Below are 14755 nucleotides of genomic sequence, written 5' to 3'. Positions count from 1 at the left end.
GACTTAGCCTGTGATCTCTATACTGTAAACAACAAACTTCCTGAACAACTTCCTGTTTCTTCAGTGATCTTCAAACTGCACCAGATAGCAAAAGGTTACTGGATGTGATACTATAATGAGAAGAAAGACAGAGAGAAAGGCACTGAGAGACACACTGAGGCGAAGATATTAAGACAGAGAGAAAAACAGAAAACCAAAAGAGTGAGACAGAAGAAATAAACTGGGGAACTCTCAGTATCTAATGGCTTAATAGAGCTTTTGAAAACATCCAAAAAAAAAAAAAAAAAACATTAACATTGTAGATTCTAAGGAAAGGGTAGCATCAGCTCTGACATGATGAGCAGTTTTCGTTCCTCTGAGGCAAACAAAACAAGGGGCTAAATCATATTTCTCTTTGTGAAATCAATAGAATTTAACCAATAAATATGGAAAAGGCACAAGAGATTAATCTACTGTCATGTTATAGGCTACAGCATATTAATCCAAATGCTTTACAAGTGTCAAACAATCTATACGAGCACCTTATTCCAATAATGTTTACCAGCGCACTATATCTTCCTGAACAATCCCATTATTTTCTAAGGCCAAGAAATAAATGCAGATACGGTGGTTACGGCAAAGTGTTGCATGAGTTAAGAAGTGCACATCAGTGTGAGCCACACCATGACAATGCAACTTTGTTTTCAGAGTACATGCCAGAAATGACAAAGCTGCATGTCAACTCTCCTGTGATGACTACTTTTGGGAGAAATTTACAACCAAGCAGAGCTCCTGCAGAGACACAGACAGGATCTTTAGAGAGTGGGAATGTCAGGGCACATCTGTGTCCTGAGCTGGACTTCTAGGTGACCCTGACCTCTGGCCTACCTGTCGAGGGGGCGTGCATGAAGACAGTTCTCTGGTGGGGTGTGGTAAAGTCATTTTCATCAATTAATATGAGAGGGATTCCTGAATAGATGATTATAAGACGCTCAACTGGGACCATATCTTGCAAAAGAAAGGGAACATAGATTTATTGGAAAGGCTTCATGTTAAAATGTCTGCCACAATAGCATATTTAACAAACTGTAATAGCAGCAGTGATCAGAGGGAACGCTTAAGCCTTGTCTTACTTAGATGAGCCCTTAGCTCATTTTTTTGGAGGCAGCTGAACAAATTTATAGGAGTGAAAACATAATCTGATGCAGATGCAGGTAGAGTGAAACTTAAAAATACAGAGCAAGAGAGAAAACAAGAGAAAGAAAAAAGGAAATGACAGAGACAAAGACAGTGACAAGGGAGACGCAGAGAAGTCAGATTTAGAGATAGAGACACCATTCTGTAGGAATAAAAAAAAAAACCTACAGAATAGTGAGGAGAGGAGCAGAAGAACAATGGGCAGAGGCACAGCCTCCTCTGGCCGCTGCAGACCGCAGACCCTGCAGAGATTTCTTTCATTAGGCTTTAATAGTATGCTGCCGGCTTGCCATTCTGACCTGCGCTCTGTGCCAGTAATAAGAACGGCCTTCAAAGCCGGACCAAAGCAACAGAGCTGCTTGAGAGGGGGAAGGTGCAGAGGGGGGTGATGGAGAGAGGTGGAGGGGCACATGAGCCGATGAGGTGCACTTTCAAATTGACACGGGGGCGTTACATTTTCACATTCTTGCTCACTCTGCCCAGGCTGATAGGAGAGGGAGATGGGGGAAGAGGGAGTTTTGTCATTCTGGGTTTTCTTTTTTTAATCCCCTCCACAACTTTCTGTTCCCTGTGACCCCTCTGCTGCAGAGTGTCTGTGTTAAGGGAGGTTATTTTGGTTAACAACAGCCCCGTGTTACCAGAGCTCTTCTCCAGGAGGTGTTGAAGGTGGCAGATTGATCTTCTGGCCTTTTCAAGCACTCGCCAACACCTGACAGGTGTACAGTATGTGCTCTTGTAATTCATATGTGTATGTGTCACCTCTAAGGTAAGAAGAAACCCTGTTTGGTGAAAATATTTGTCATTTTCAAATCTGCACTTGCAGGCCCTTAAGGACATTACAGATGCCTAAACCAAGGACAAAATATAGGCCTTAGTCTGGATCTGCTGTGAACAGCCACAGCACCCGTTTCTACTGGCCTCGACACCTTACACCACCCTCTTGAATGGAAACATCCCTGGAAATTAGCATCCAAGACGCCATTGCATTTACCCTCAGAGTTGTCCTTGCTCAAGTTTAATAAGGGTAGGTAAAATGTTGCTCGGATTTTTTCTTTTTAGGCTATGATGCATATGTAGAAGGAATTCAATCATTTGTGTTAACAAGAGGGATAACGTCCCCTTAACCCCCCACTGTCCAGCCATAAACTCGTTCCCCGTCTATCAGCTGTTAATGAGTCACCTCCAATATAACAACATTCCACTGGGGTAGTATACATGCCATCCATTGTATTGCACTCATTTATTTCCTGCTTTTGCACAATGCATGTATTTATGTTATGGGGTGAGGGGGCATACTGCTTGGAGAATAAGTATGTGGCGTCAACAATAACAGTGTGCATTATTCCAGTGCTAATAACCTGTCCTGCTGATGTCCTTTCTACGTATCACAGATGGGCTCAGACAGGGGAGAGCGGCAGTATTATGCCTCTGCAGAGATCTTCTACTGAATATATTACCATGTGATAGGGGAAGATGTCTCACTCCCTAACACACACACACACACACACACACACACACACACACACACACACACACTTGTAGTGTTGGGCCAAGAGCGCTGCATATGCCCCAAACATACAAGCATGGGCTTCATTAATGACGTGCCAGGAGGGGGGAGAGAGAAAGAGAGAGAGAGAGAGAGAGAGAGAGAGAGAGAGAGAGAGAGAGAGAGAGAGAGAGAGAGAGAGAGAGAGCGCACGTGTGTGTGCGTGTGTGTGTGCGTGCGTGTACCAAGCAGCCGGGGGGGGATTTCCTTCTTTAAGCTCTCAGCTCCCACTGGGCTTAGCTCGACTGTATGAACCCTGATGTGGGCCTGCCTCTAACACATGGCGTCACACACTCATACACACACACACACACACACACACACACACAAAGAATGTATACATTGAAGCTCAGTGGGGGAGCAGCAGCGCAACACTGGCTCCTAAACATTTGGCTGTGGACGTTTCACTGACAGATGTACATGGAACCTAGCAGAGGAGGTCGGGTCATTGCTGCACCTTTCTCTTCCTCCCTCCCCTTCCTCTCTCCATCCTTTACACAGCACCCTATTCTGCCATCGCTTCTATCTCGGTCTCTGGCTGGTGGTTGCTGGTTGTGCCATGTATCGGGGAGTGTCGTTCAGGAAAAATGCATGCCAATTAAGCCACATTGTTAAATGTGTGATAGCTCTGTTGGCAACAGCAGCATGTGGTTAGGGTAAGTCTGGCATCTGATACCATAAATATGAGTATCCTGGCTGGCAGGGACAACCTGCTTCCAAGTGCAGACACGCTCTTCTCTGTGAGTGCAGCCATAATATCGAGGGAGTTTGGCAGCACTCAGAAACACAATATACCATACATTTACTGCAGCATTACACTAGTCCAGTTTGTATATGTTAAACCCAACAAGGAGCTCTAACGAATAGATGCAGGATTCAAGATTGTATTATGAAACAAAAAAAAGGTGGAACAATGTTTTACCACATGACTAACAATTTCCCTGTTCCCTATTCTTGAATCTCTGTTCCCTTCCTGCAGTCATGAGGGCACAAACAGTTTCAAAGAGTGGTCTCAGTGGTTATATGTTGTGTGCTTAAAATCTCTGATATAAAAGAAATGCTTTGAATAAAGCTACATTCATCTTTTCATGATCTTTAGAAATCTTTTTACCTGTAGTATCATCAGAACTTCACTGCCCTGTAATAACACCAGTAAAACTTGAACACAATACAGCATGTTGAACGGTCTAAAGTCCTCAGGATCAGCTACATGAGCCAGTCAAAGGTTTGCGTTTGTAAAGCTTTTTCATGCATCTAATGAGTTGCTGAGTGGGTAGGAACTACTTCAGCACACGTTCACTCTCCGCTTACAGCACATTGCTTTGAAACAGTTCATCCTGGAAATGGACTGGCAGTGCAGCTAAAGTGTCGCCAGCTCATCAGACTCGTAGGACGGATACATCTGTAGCTGAATCCACGACTGTCCACCTGCAGCTTGGGAAACACAAGCAGCCAACAGCTCTTTACTCCACTGCCAAAACACACCACCGCTTTCTGTTCACCAGTCACTGGTGATGCTGGAGAGGTGTGAGCAGCGGGGCGTAAAAACACTTCCCCTGCTCTCCGCTTTCCTCTCCACCACCCTGCTTCTCCCAGGAAGCCCGCCCAGAGGTCAGCGCAATCAGGACCCATGAGCAACAAAAGGGCCCTAGTTAGGCGTCCAGCTCAGTGCCCGAGCCAAAGGCCAGCTTAGTAGGGCGAGACTGTCCATTAGGCAAGACCCTGGAACACCCGGGGGATGTGAGGTGAAAGGGGTTAGAAAGAAGAATAAAAACACTATCAACCCAGACACACACACACGCACATTCTCAAAGACATACACAGATCATATGAGGCCTTGTTTGACACTGCTGTCAGGGTGCAGTGAAGGGGAAAGACGAGACCCTGTGACACACAGAGACATCACACACATACATGTGCACAAATTCACGCACGCACACACTTAGGCCTATTCCTCTCCACACACACACACACACACAAACACAAGCGGGGTATGAATTTCCATCTTTTTCATTTCTCAGTTTCCCACACGTTGTGCCTTGATGTTACAGCTTCACAAAAGCGGCTGTAGCTGTACCCAAAGAGCTGACAAAATATGCTCATTCTCAACAGCTCGCCACAAAACATCTTCTGCCTGCTGTCTTTTCGGAGGATGGGTGGGGACGGTGGCTTTGTCCTTGTGAAAGACTCTGGTCTGACAGAGGTGCTGTACTTTTCTCTCTGGTGTCATCTCCCGCTGTCAAATATCCAGCGCATTCCTCTGTCAACCACACTCAGCCTGCACGAACTTTATCGTACAGTGCATTACTCCGTCATTGAGGATATCACCTACTACATCATTTATTGGTGGTGTTTCATATCTAAACTCGTCCATTTTTCAGTGACTGTGGAAACAACCTTACCATTGGAGAAATGAAAATATTCTATGTTGGGTTTGTAGACCCCGAGGCCACGAAATGTACAGTTTACATAAAAAACATACCACTTTTGGATTTCTGCAAACACAGCATTGCATTCCTAAAACTTGCACACTACCAAACTAACTCACTCTGTCTGCTTTTCACTGTCCTTCATCTTTTCTGGATTTCTTTCTCATTTTGTCACTCCACACGCCTCTCGCCTTGCCTTCATCTCTCTACCTCCCTATCCCTCCAATCCCAATCTCATGACTTCTTCACCTCCATGCAACTTTCCCAGTTAGCCTCTTTGACATAAATCTCCTTTTAAACTCATCTACTTTCCAATCTTCACCTCCTTTTTTCTTGTGTCTACCTCTTCTCCTACATGTTATTTTTCTATATCGCTCACTCCTTTGGGTGCTGTTCAAGGTCTCAACTGAGGGTCACATGTCATTGCATCAAGTTAGTATCTCTGGCCTCCTGCTACGGAACCTCTGCACACCCACCCTGACTCCTCCACCACCACTCTTGCCCACTATCTCCTCCTCGCCTCAGGGTCAACACTCAGCTCCCTCAAGGCTGAAGCCACCAATCATGTCCACTCCTTTACCTCCATCCCTCAGACCACTGCTACCACACACCCTCAATCGACCTCTCCTCCAAAGAGCCCCCTTCCTGTCTCCCCCAGCCAGGGCTGGTCCAGAGCTGTGGCCACCAATCACAGCATGTCAGGCGGCCTGTCCTGATGGAGCACAGTGTCAGAGCAACACTCAGTGTTGCCGAGGTTGAAGCCTCGAGAGACTCTCCGCCTCTCGCCTTCTCTCCCTCTTTGTCTGTCCCTCCCTCTCTCCCTGTCTGGCTGATGACACACTGAGCTTTTGAGCAGAGATGGATGTACAGGACTACGTGAACAGAAAGTTTAGCCTGAAGTCAAAGCATCTCAAAAAACTTGACTGGTTAAAACTAAATAAGCACAAAGACAGGAACATTTCAATAACATGTCTATAAAAGAAACAGAAACATCAGTCTGGAAACTATTCAAAACTGTGGAAAACATGGGTTCAGGTACAATGATTGGTACATTTCGACTGACTGACCCCCACCAAGCTTAAGCATTAGGGACTTTTTTTTAAATGTGGCCTATTTTATGATGTTTTTTTAAACTATAGTGTGGTGTCTTGGCTGGAAACATAAAAACAATGGTTGAAAGCTCACCACCAACATCTGTTGGTTAAAATGTGAACACGCTATAGGAAATCAGCAGGTCTGAGGTCAGTTTTCTTTGTCCTCATTATGCATAGAGTGACGTTCAACACTTGACACTTCCAGCTATCACAAGCTAGCATTACCTGCCAAACTTAGCTAGCTAGCTAAACAGTAATAAAAATAACTTTGTGACATTTACGGAGAATGGCAAGGAGCTGGCGAGCACCTCGTCCTCAGCAACGCCACTAGAGCTCAGAGTCACCAGGTGGAATCCCAAATGGATGGTGGAAAAGACAGTGGACTGTTGAGAGCAGCCCACTGAGCCCAGTAATCCCAGTTCAAGTGTTAGTCAAGGTTTAAAACTATAATGAACTACACTCACAAAACAGTTGGTTGTGTACTTCATATCATACTAGTCGTATACTATGTGGTAATCTATTAAATGAAAGATATTTGTCACGGGGCCTCAGAACTTTTCTGGGGGAAACCCTGTTTGCCTTATTCCCATGTCGAATTTGCCAAAACAGATGACATAACAATAAGTTGCGACACTGGCGGCTCTGCTACACATAAAAGGAAATAGTCCCTGAAGTTCCTGAATATCTAAAACACGAGCTGAAAACATCAAGTATTGGTGTCAGTCCAACTGAACAAGGGGCTCCTTGTTTCGCTCCAAACTGTAACAACACATAAGCCATCACTGAATAAGCAAAGATTAATTAGTCCATAATGCACTGCAGCATAATGACATAATATGTTTTAAATAAAGTCTGTGACTCAGTTTTTCTCAAGTGGGGAAACTCTTTCTTTGCTACAGCAACTGCTCTCTTCACCGCCTACATATTCCAAATGCAACGAGCTCATAAAAAAGGCCTACGAGGAAATGTAGGAAGTCACAAGAAAATTACTCATGTAGAGGGGAAAAGTACATTACAACGTTTTTCACAGCGCAAGTCCTGGAATGCAATAAATATCACAAATCGATTATACAAAGCAACGTATAAGTTCATATCAAAGCATAGATATTTCCTTTTCGGATTAAATCGCACCTACTGTGGCCTTGGCATAAATGAAAAACAGCATGTTATATGATCAACTCCATGAAGTATGCAGCAGGAAGATCAAAGGTTCCCTATTAAAATGTGTGGAATGGCCATAGAGAGTTAACATCAACTTCAGTTCACAGCTGAGAGAAGGTCTTTGCAGTAGAATCTATTCATAATTCAATATTTCCTTTATTTCTCTCTGGATATTATGCTGCAATCAGGCTGGCAGAAAAAAATGTGGTTTATGTGTAATTTGCAATTTCCTGCAACATCATCTTTTGAGGGGGAATATGAGATGAGGTGTTTGGAAATGAGAAGGTTGATGAACCGGTGGGGAGCAAGAGATATAAGGGGGCAGAAGGGATGGAGGGAGGCCACGATGAAAAAAGAAAGATGAAGATGGACATAAAGAGAGTTGTGAGGGTGGAGAGAGAAAAAGCCTAGAGTGGAGACAAAGAGGGAAAAATCGGGAAAAGACTGACAGGAGCACCAAGAGGCTGAACCAGAATGATGCATAATGCTCTGTGTATGCATGTGAGCGCATGCACGTGCATGATAAACTCTAAACTGCCAGGAAGAGAAGTGCAAAAAAGAAAAGAGAGAAAGAAAGAGATGAGATATGTTAGGAGAAGACGAAGTGTACTCAGAAGATGGAGTATGTGGATTAATCTGTGTCTATTTCCTGAGAGTAACAATCTCAATTGCTCCATTTCCATGGAGCAGACAGGTGACAGGGTCTATGATAAGGTCCATAGGTTAAGGATCTCCAAGAGGTTGATATCACTTCCACACAAACAAAACATTCATGCTAAAATTCAGTATGCTCAACACCAAATCTGCTACTTGTCAGAAAAGGTAAATGTTTGGACAATACAAAACACAAAACACATGGCCATGGTTGACCAGTGTTGATCCACAGTCCCTCCCCCCAGCATGGGTACTGTGTCCCAGTTAATATTGATTTATGCTTAGGAGTCATAAAAAACAAACAAAAAAATCTGATTTTTCCCATCACATCCTGTATCTTGGCACATTGGGGAATTGGTAGAAGTACACAGAGCTTCCCAGGCTTGTAGCCACACCCCCTCAGGTATTTCCATTCTTAGCTCTTTTTGAAATGACTTCACGACAGCCCAAAGCTAACTAAACAAATGAACAGGAAGACAAAGACAGACACGCGTCTGTTAGTCACATAATAAACACATAATAAATAAAATGACAGTTTGGAGCCTCTAAAAATGAAAATGCGTTTTTGCTTGCAGTGTTGGGCAAGCTCTGCAATTTGCAAAAGGGTGTATGTGTGAGTAACATTTTCAGATTCTGTGGAGCTGCTCACATTTCAAATGGTCGTCTGTTTGTGGAACTTGCTGAGTGCTCATCATATCATCCTCTGTTCTCTAAAGAGGAGTGGGCCTTCGACACACCGCACTGTGGTTAGCAGGAATTAACTGGCAGAACCATTTTCTGTATATGTGTATGCACATTCGCGTGTATGTGTGTGTCAGCACATATGTATGTGTGTGTGTGTGTGTGTGTGTGTGTGTGTGTGTGTGTGTGTGTGTGTGTGTGTGTGTTCTGTCTGCTGTGTTTTTTCCACAACTTTGGGATGAGATCTGAGAGGAAACTGACAGATTTCCATCTGTCTGCTTCATTTGCAAAAAAAAAGGCCTTCTTGCGATTCAAATATATGCTTTATCCACCTCTCTCTTGCCCGCCCTCCCTCCCTCCCTCCCTCCCTCTCTCCCTCTCTCCCTCTCTCTCTTCCATCTCTCCCTCTCTATCCAAGTGGCATCTGCAGATGACCAGAGCATCAAGAGTCTCAGGGGCTGAGGCAGGAACAGGGGGAGCAGGAGGGAAAAAGGAAAAGAGAGGAGGGAGAGAGGAGTGAGAGAGAGAGAGAGAGAAAGAGGGAGCAAGCGCCTCTCACTTCACATTTCCCCAGCACCACCCCGGCGTGCCAGCCAGCCTGCAGTCTGTTCTCCTTTGAGCTTTCTGTTCTACCACAGCACAGAAAAAAAAAATCAATTCATATTTCCATAATCCACAGTCCTGTCTGTCTACATGTCTTTGCCTCTCCCCCTCCTTCCATCCCTCTCCCTCTCTCTTTCTGTCTCCCTCTCTCTCCCCCTCTCCCCTGGGGTGGACTAACCCCTCCACCCCGATCCTACGGCCTACAAATGTCATTACGCTGAGCAACAATAACGTCCTAAACAAAAGGAGGCCTTGCTCTGAGCTCTGAGCCCCTCTGTGGAGACTGTTGGCTGCTGCTGCCATATGCTGGCCAGCTCGGGCCGCAGAAAGAGATAGAGACTGTGGCTACAGAGGACTCCAGCCTTCAGCCCCACAAAGGAGGAAAGGAGCCCTAATCCTGGTAATGAGGCCCGTGAATACAGCCTTTATGTATACGGGGGAAAGGGCCAATCCCTCTGTACACAGCACGCTAACTAGCCATCTTAAGGGCCATCTTATCCACACAAACGATCTGGTCGACAACAGAATGAAAGAAAAGTAAGGTTGTAGGGGGGCTAAAAAGAGAGAGACATACTGGAGGAGAAGGATGAGACAGGCCCGTGTCAACACATATACTATGTTTACACTACGTTTGTTTTCTTTTTTTTCCTATTTCATCCCTCTTGGATTCAGCTGCTCTTTCTACTCCTTCTCCCTCACTTCCATTTCCTGCGCCTACCTCTGGAAGGCTGTAATTTCTTGCTCACACTCTCGTTCCCTCACTCCCTCTACCTCTTACTCTGATAGCACGCTCTGGTTCTTGTGGGGCAGGCAGACATCGCCTGAAGCATCTTTCTACAAGCCCGTTTATTCCTCAAAGTGGATCAGAGAGGCAGGAGAGCTGTTTAAACTCACTGGCTTGGCTGCTGTGTCGAGAGATAGTTAGCCTATGCACATATTGTTGTCTTCTGCTCTATTTTTATTCTTTCTTTTTTTTTATATCTGTCCATTTTTCCCCTCAGTCCATTGGTGGGCTGCTGTAGTCATCTACACAGTGATTTGCTCCAGGACCTGCTTTGAGCTGTGGCCACTTCTGGAACAGAAACAATATGTTGCACGTCCTGTGTTTTTCCTTTGCCTTCTGTCATTCTTACACTAACTAACTGACAGTACAAAATCTTCCTCGCCCTCTCTCTCTCACACACACACACACACACACACACTGCCCGAGAAGCCACAGCAGCAGAGAACAAGAGTCATCAAGTCATTAAAATGATGCAAACCTCATCTACTTCGAGTAGAGTGATGCGCACAACATAGAGATTAAGACACTTATTGTTCAAGGCCGTGTGATCGTTTTGATCAAGTTGGATCTCGGCTGTTGTTCTTTGAAGGTGAAGCCGGAGAGAAATAACAAAGAAACCCTGCTGAGGTTGTGTATTTTTCTAAGGGTAAAGAGCAAGGCCTTTAAATAAAAGGAATATTAAATCAATTTAAATTATCCCTTAGATTTTTGTTTTTGCACAAGTGCATGCACCCAGGCCCTCTGAGGCAGCTGGTAAGATTTGTGGTTGGTTTCAAGGGTAATTTTGGATTTATGACACCTTTGGTTTTATTTCACGGTCTTGACCATTATTTATATCTGAAACAATAACGTGGTTCTCCTCAAGTCAAGTCATACTTCCATCAATCCAACCCAGGCACTGCACTGACACGGTGCTCTCTCTTTCCATGGTTAAGCTCTGTATGTCTCAACATGGAACCTTCTGGAATTGTTTCTATTTAAGGTAACATGGGGTCAGGGGTTGCTTTGGCAGCCCACCATGACTGAATGAATGTAACTGATAGCTGAAACCCTGAATCTTTCTTATCTTATTAACAAAGAAAGTGTATTCATCGTGGATCGGTCAGTTCTTGGTTGATACATGATCCACTTTATAAGGTCAGACACCAATCTGCCGAATCGAGCGCGTGCCTCCCTTGACAAAACAAAGGCCAATCGCAAAATAAAAGATGTAAACATCCATTACAGGTTACATTACAGACTTCCTGGTTCAACTTTGACATTGTAATTACCATAACACACACACATAGAAAATAAGGGGACACAGTGGAAATTCTGGGTACACTTGCTTGCAGTTTTATCTCCAAATGAATGAATTTATGTAATTTGGCTTGTTGTAAACTGTGGGCTTGTTTACAACCTGTGACTGTCAGTCAGCTGTTACTTATCCCTTTGAATTTTATTGTAGCAATGTTTCCATTTACCTGATCACAGCTACTACTTTGATAAGAGTAACGACTTCATCATAATCAATAGAAATCATAACCAAAGGTACAAAAGACCCAAGAGTTGTTAAATAGTGGAATCATCCTTTACATCATGTCTTCGTCAAAACTGTGATTGTTAAACAATACAGACTAGTGGGAGATACTGAGGTGTATACTCTAACCCTGCAATACTTACCTCTCAGTGGTTTAGGAAGAACATGGTGTGCCAAAAAAAAAAGTAGTGCAAAACGGCTGCGGATTTTGCTTTTAGATGGAAACTGAACCCAATAATGCTATAAATGTGAAACAATAGGAAGCAGACACAGTAACACAATGAGAGAGAAAGCATGAGATACAAACCGAGAGAGAGAAAGAGAAAGGGGAGAAAACGGAGGTGTGCATTCCTGTCACGGTTGCATGATAATTACTGATTCGTCAGTTATTGAAGACCTGCTCACTGCTTTTCATTACCAGCAACAGCCGCACAATGAGACAGAGAGAGAGAGGAAGAGGAGGAGGAGGAGGAGAGAAAGGAGGAGAGGAGAGGAAGCACTGATAGGGATGAGGAGGAGAGTGGTGGTGGTGATTGGTGTTGGGGGGGTGGGGGGGGGTTACCACAGGATGGCAGGGTGAGTGAGGGCATTAGGCAGGGAAGGGAGATGGGAGAGGAGGAAGAGGTTGTCTGTAACAGTGAACAAGTGAGAGAGAGAGAGAGAGAGAGAGAGAGAGAGAGAGAGAGAGAGAGAGAGAATGAAAAAGCAGAGTGTGTTCCAACCTGGTCTGTGTGGTCCTGAGGGAAGCTCCACAGCACGGTTGGATCTAGAGGTAATTGACAGACAGCATTAATCAGCGGGTGAGAAACACACCGTCTTCGCTAGCTGCCTCAGAACACATACATATTAATGAGAGGGGTGGGGGCAAGGGTGGCTGCTGCAAGTCTGTGCACGCACGCACACACGCACACACACACACACACTTGCACTTATATACTCACACACACAGGCAGAGCAGCGCACAGTGAAAGACAAGAGAGAGAGAGTCTAGGCTGTATGTGCTGTAAATATGCTAATCTATATTCTCAGTGTAGATATGATAGCTTATATTATACACCAAATCAGGCACGTTTAAGAAAGTCATATCAACACATACTCTAGTTCATTTGCTCTATATTCCTACACTGTTACAAGCCTAGCTGTTTGCTGGAGAGATGTGAAACCTAAGCTAAAAGGTTTATCATTATAACTATTTATTTATAACACTAGTGCTAAGAGATTAAGAGAAATTGATTAATCAATTTTGAGACTGAAAGCAAATGAACCAGTTCTGATATTGTCAAGTCACATTTAAGTCAGTTCATAAGATCATCATTGGATTAAAAACTTCAAAATTGTCAAGACATGTTGCATTAGTTGTAGACATAGACAACTTAGAATGGTCATTCTTATTTAAAGGTCCAGTGTATACAGTTTAGGCAGATCTATTGGCAGAATATGGCAGAAATTAATATAATATTCATCAGCATGTTTTCATTAGTGTGTAATCACCTGAAAACAAGAATCGTTAGAATCTGTTTCTTTATATCTACAGAGAGTGCAGGTCCTCTTCCACAGAGTCCACCATGTTTCTACAGTAGCCCTGAACAGACAATCCAAACACTGGCTCTAGAACTTGCCTTTTGCAATTTTTACATTTTTAACGATCACCATATCAAATCAAATGGTATCAAATACACCAAACTGCATGAAACAACATTTAATTTATCTTCATAAACTGCTTCTACTACTACTGTTGCTTCACTGTCATTGCAACTTGCAACATGTTTGCATCGCTCTTCAAGGTAGCATCCAAATGAATACGTGAGCCTCTCGCTGGCTTGTACCATGTGGCGGAAAGGAAGCAGCCACCGAGCCATAGCCTGAACACAGGGGTCTCTGGTAAACATGGCTTCTACGGCTCCAAGGTCACCCTGTGACCTCGGCAGGAACAGCAAGGGTTTGAAGAGATGAGCGCTCAAATGCCAGGTTCACTGTTATGGACATACAAAAGGCCTATAGGCTCATGAACAGACCCCCGACTCTGCCTAAACAAAGCTGGCTGAGAGACAGTGAATCTTTTGATAGCGTAGGAAAACAATGACTGTGAGTTCAACAGGTATAAACTATGAGGTTGACTTGGAGGTTGTATGACCATTTTAACAAGGGTTGTATTTGGGGATGATCCTGCCTTATAGATATGCCCACAAAGATTAATGTAGACATTTATGAAGCCAGAGGAGAGGACCATTACTTTAGCAAAGAGGCCATGCAATAACACACAATGTGTAAAGTAGCTTTATGGCTATCACACCGGGCTGCCTGTGACAGAGGCATACAATGGACAAACGGATGACAGGACGCAGCAGAATCCATCATGCCTTACATAATCCTGTTGGATAATTTCATGGGCCCCATCTTGAAAAGAGCGGCACAGAAAAAAAGCAGCAGAGCTCAAAGCTCGACACTCCGACTGCCCCCCTTCTCCCTACCCTATGATCTGCCACAGTTAGGGCTATTTTATGCTGATTTACTGGGTGAGAGGATGGGAACTGCTGCTAGAGTGTGATACAGGTCAGAGGAAGAGGCACAGGAGTTACGGAAGAGAAGGGCCAAGGGGGGTCCGATGTCTGTAACTTCAAGCACTTTTACCTACTTTGGGGGGCTGTGTGTTGACAGTACAAACAGACAAAGTGTGACTGAATGCGAGATCCAATTCTAATAGAGGCTGCTGTCCGTTTTCACACATGCAGAAAAGCGCAGATGAAACAAGTTTTGTTAACGATGGCTTAATTCCATCAAGTGTCCCAGTAAGCCATGCCAGCGAGGCACCATGCACAATACCAGGAACTGGAAACTGGGTCACCTATATGGACTGCAGTCATTTTTAATGGTATCAATTACACCTGTGCTCTTCCTCTGATGACAAGCCAAACTGTGTGACGTGAGAAAGGTAAATAAGCAGAGTCTGTTGGTCAAACTAAATAACTTCTTCTTTGGGGCTGGTGTGCCATGCATGCAACCAGTAGACTGATGTCTGACTCATGTCATGTGAAAACTTCCTCCTAATGTTTTATCAGTGCAGACCCCAGTATGTTCAATTCAGTATGGAGTCACACAGAGGGACAG

General features: G+C 44.2%; 1 protein-coding gene across 2 annotated transcripts in view; it reads right to left on the bottom strand.

Annotated features, from left to right (window-relative positions):
- The window catches only part of dennd1b (DENN/MADD domain containing 1B), a 103878-nt gene that overhangs the window by 71216 nt on the left and 17907 nt on the right, over positions 1 to 14755 (bottom strand). For both annotated transcript variants that reach the window (XM_076724625.1, XM_076724637.1), the window contains exon 3: positions 12370 to 12413. In XM_076724625.1, the coding sequence (XP_076580740.1) occupies positions 12370 to 12413 (44 nt within the window). The remainder of the gene's footprint in view (positions 1 to 12369; positions 12414 to 14755) is intronic.

This window comes from Chaetodon auriga, chromosome 3 (assembly GCF_051107435.1).
Source record: "Chaetodon auriga isolate fChaAug3 chromosome 3, fChaAug3.hap1, whole genome shotgun sequence".
NCBI lineage: Eukaryota > Metazoa > Chordata > Actinopteri > Chaetodontiformes > Chaetodontidae > Chaetodon > Chaetodon auriga.
This window is presented reverse-complemented; position numbering and strand designations above follow the sequence as displayed.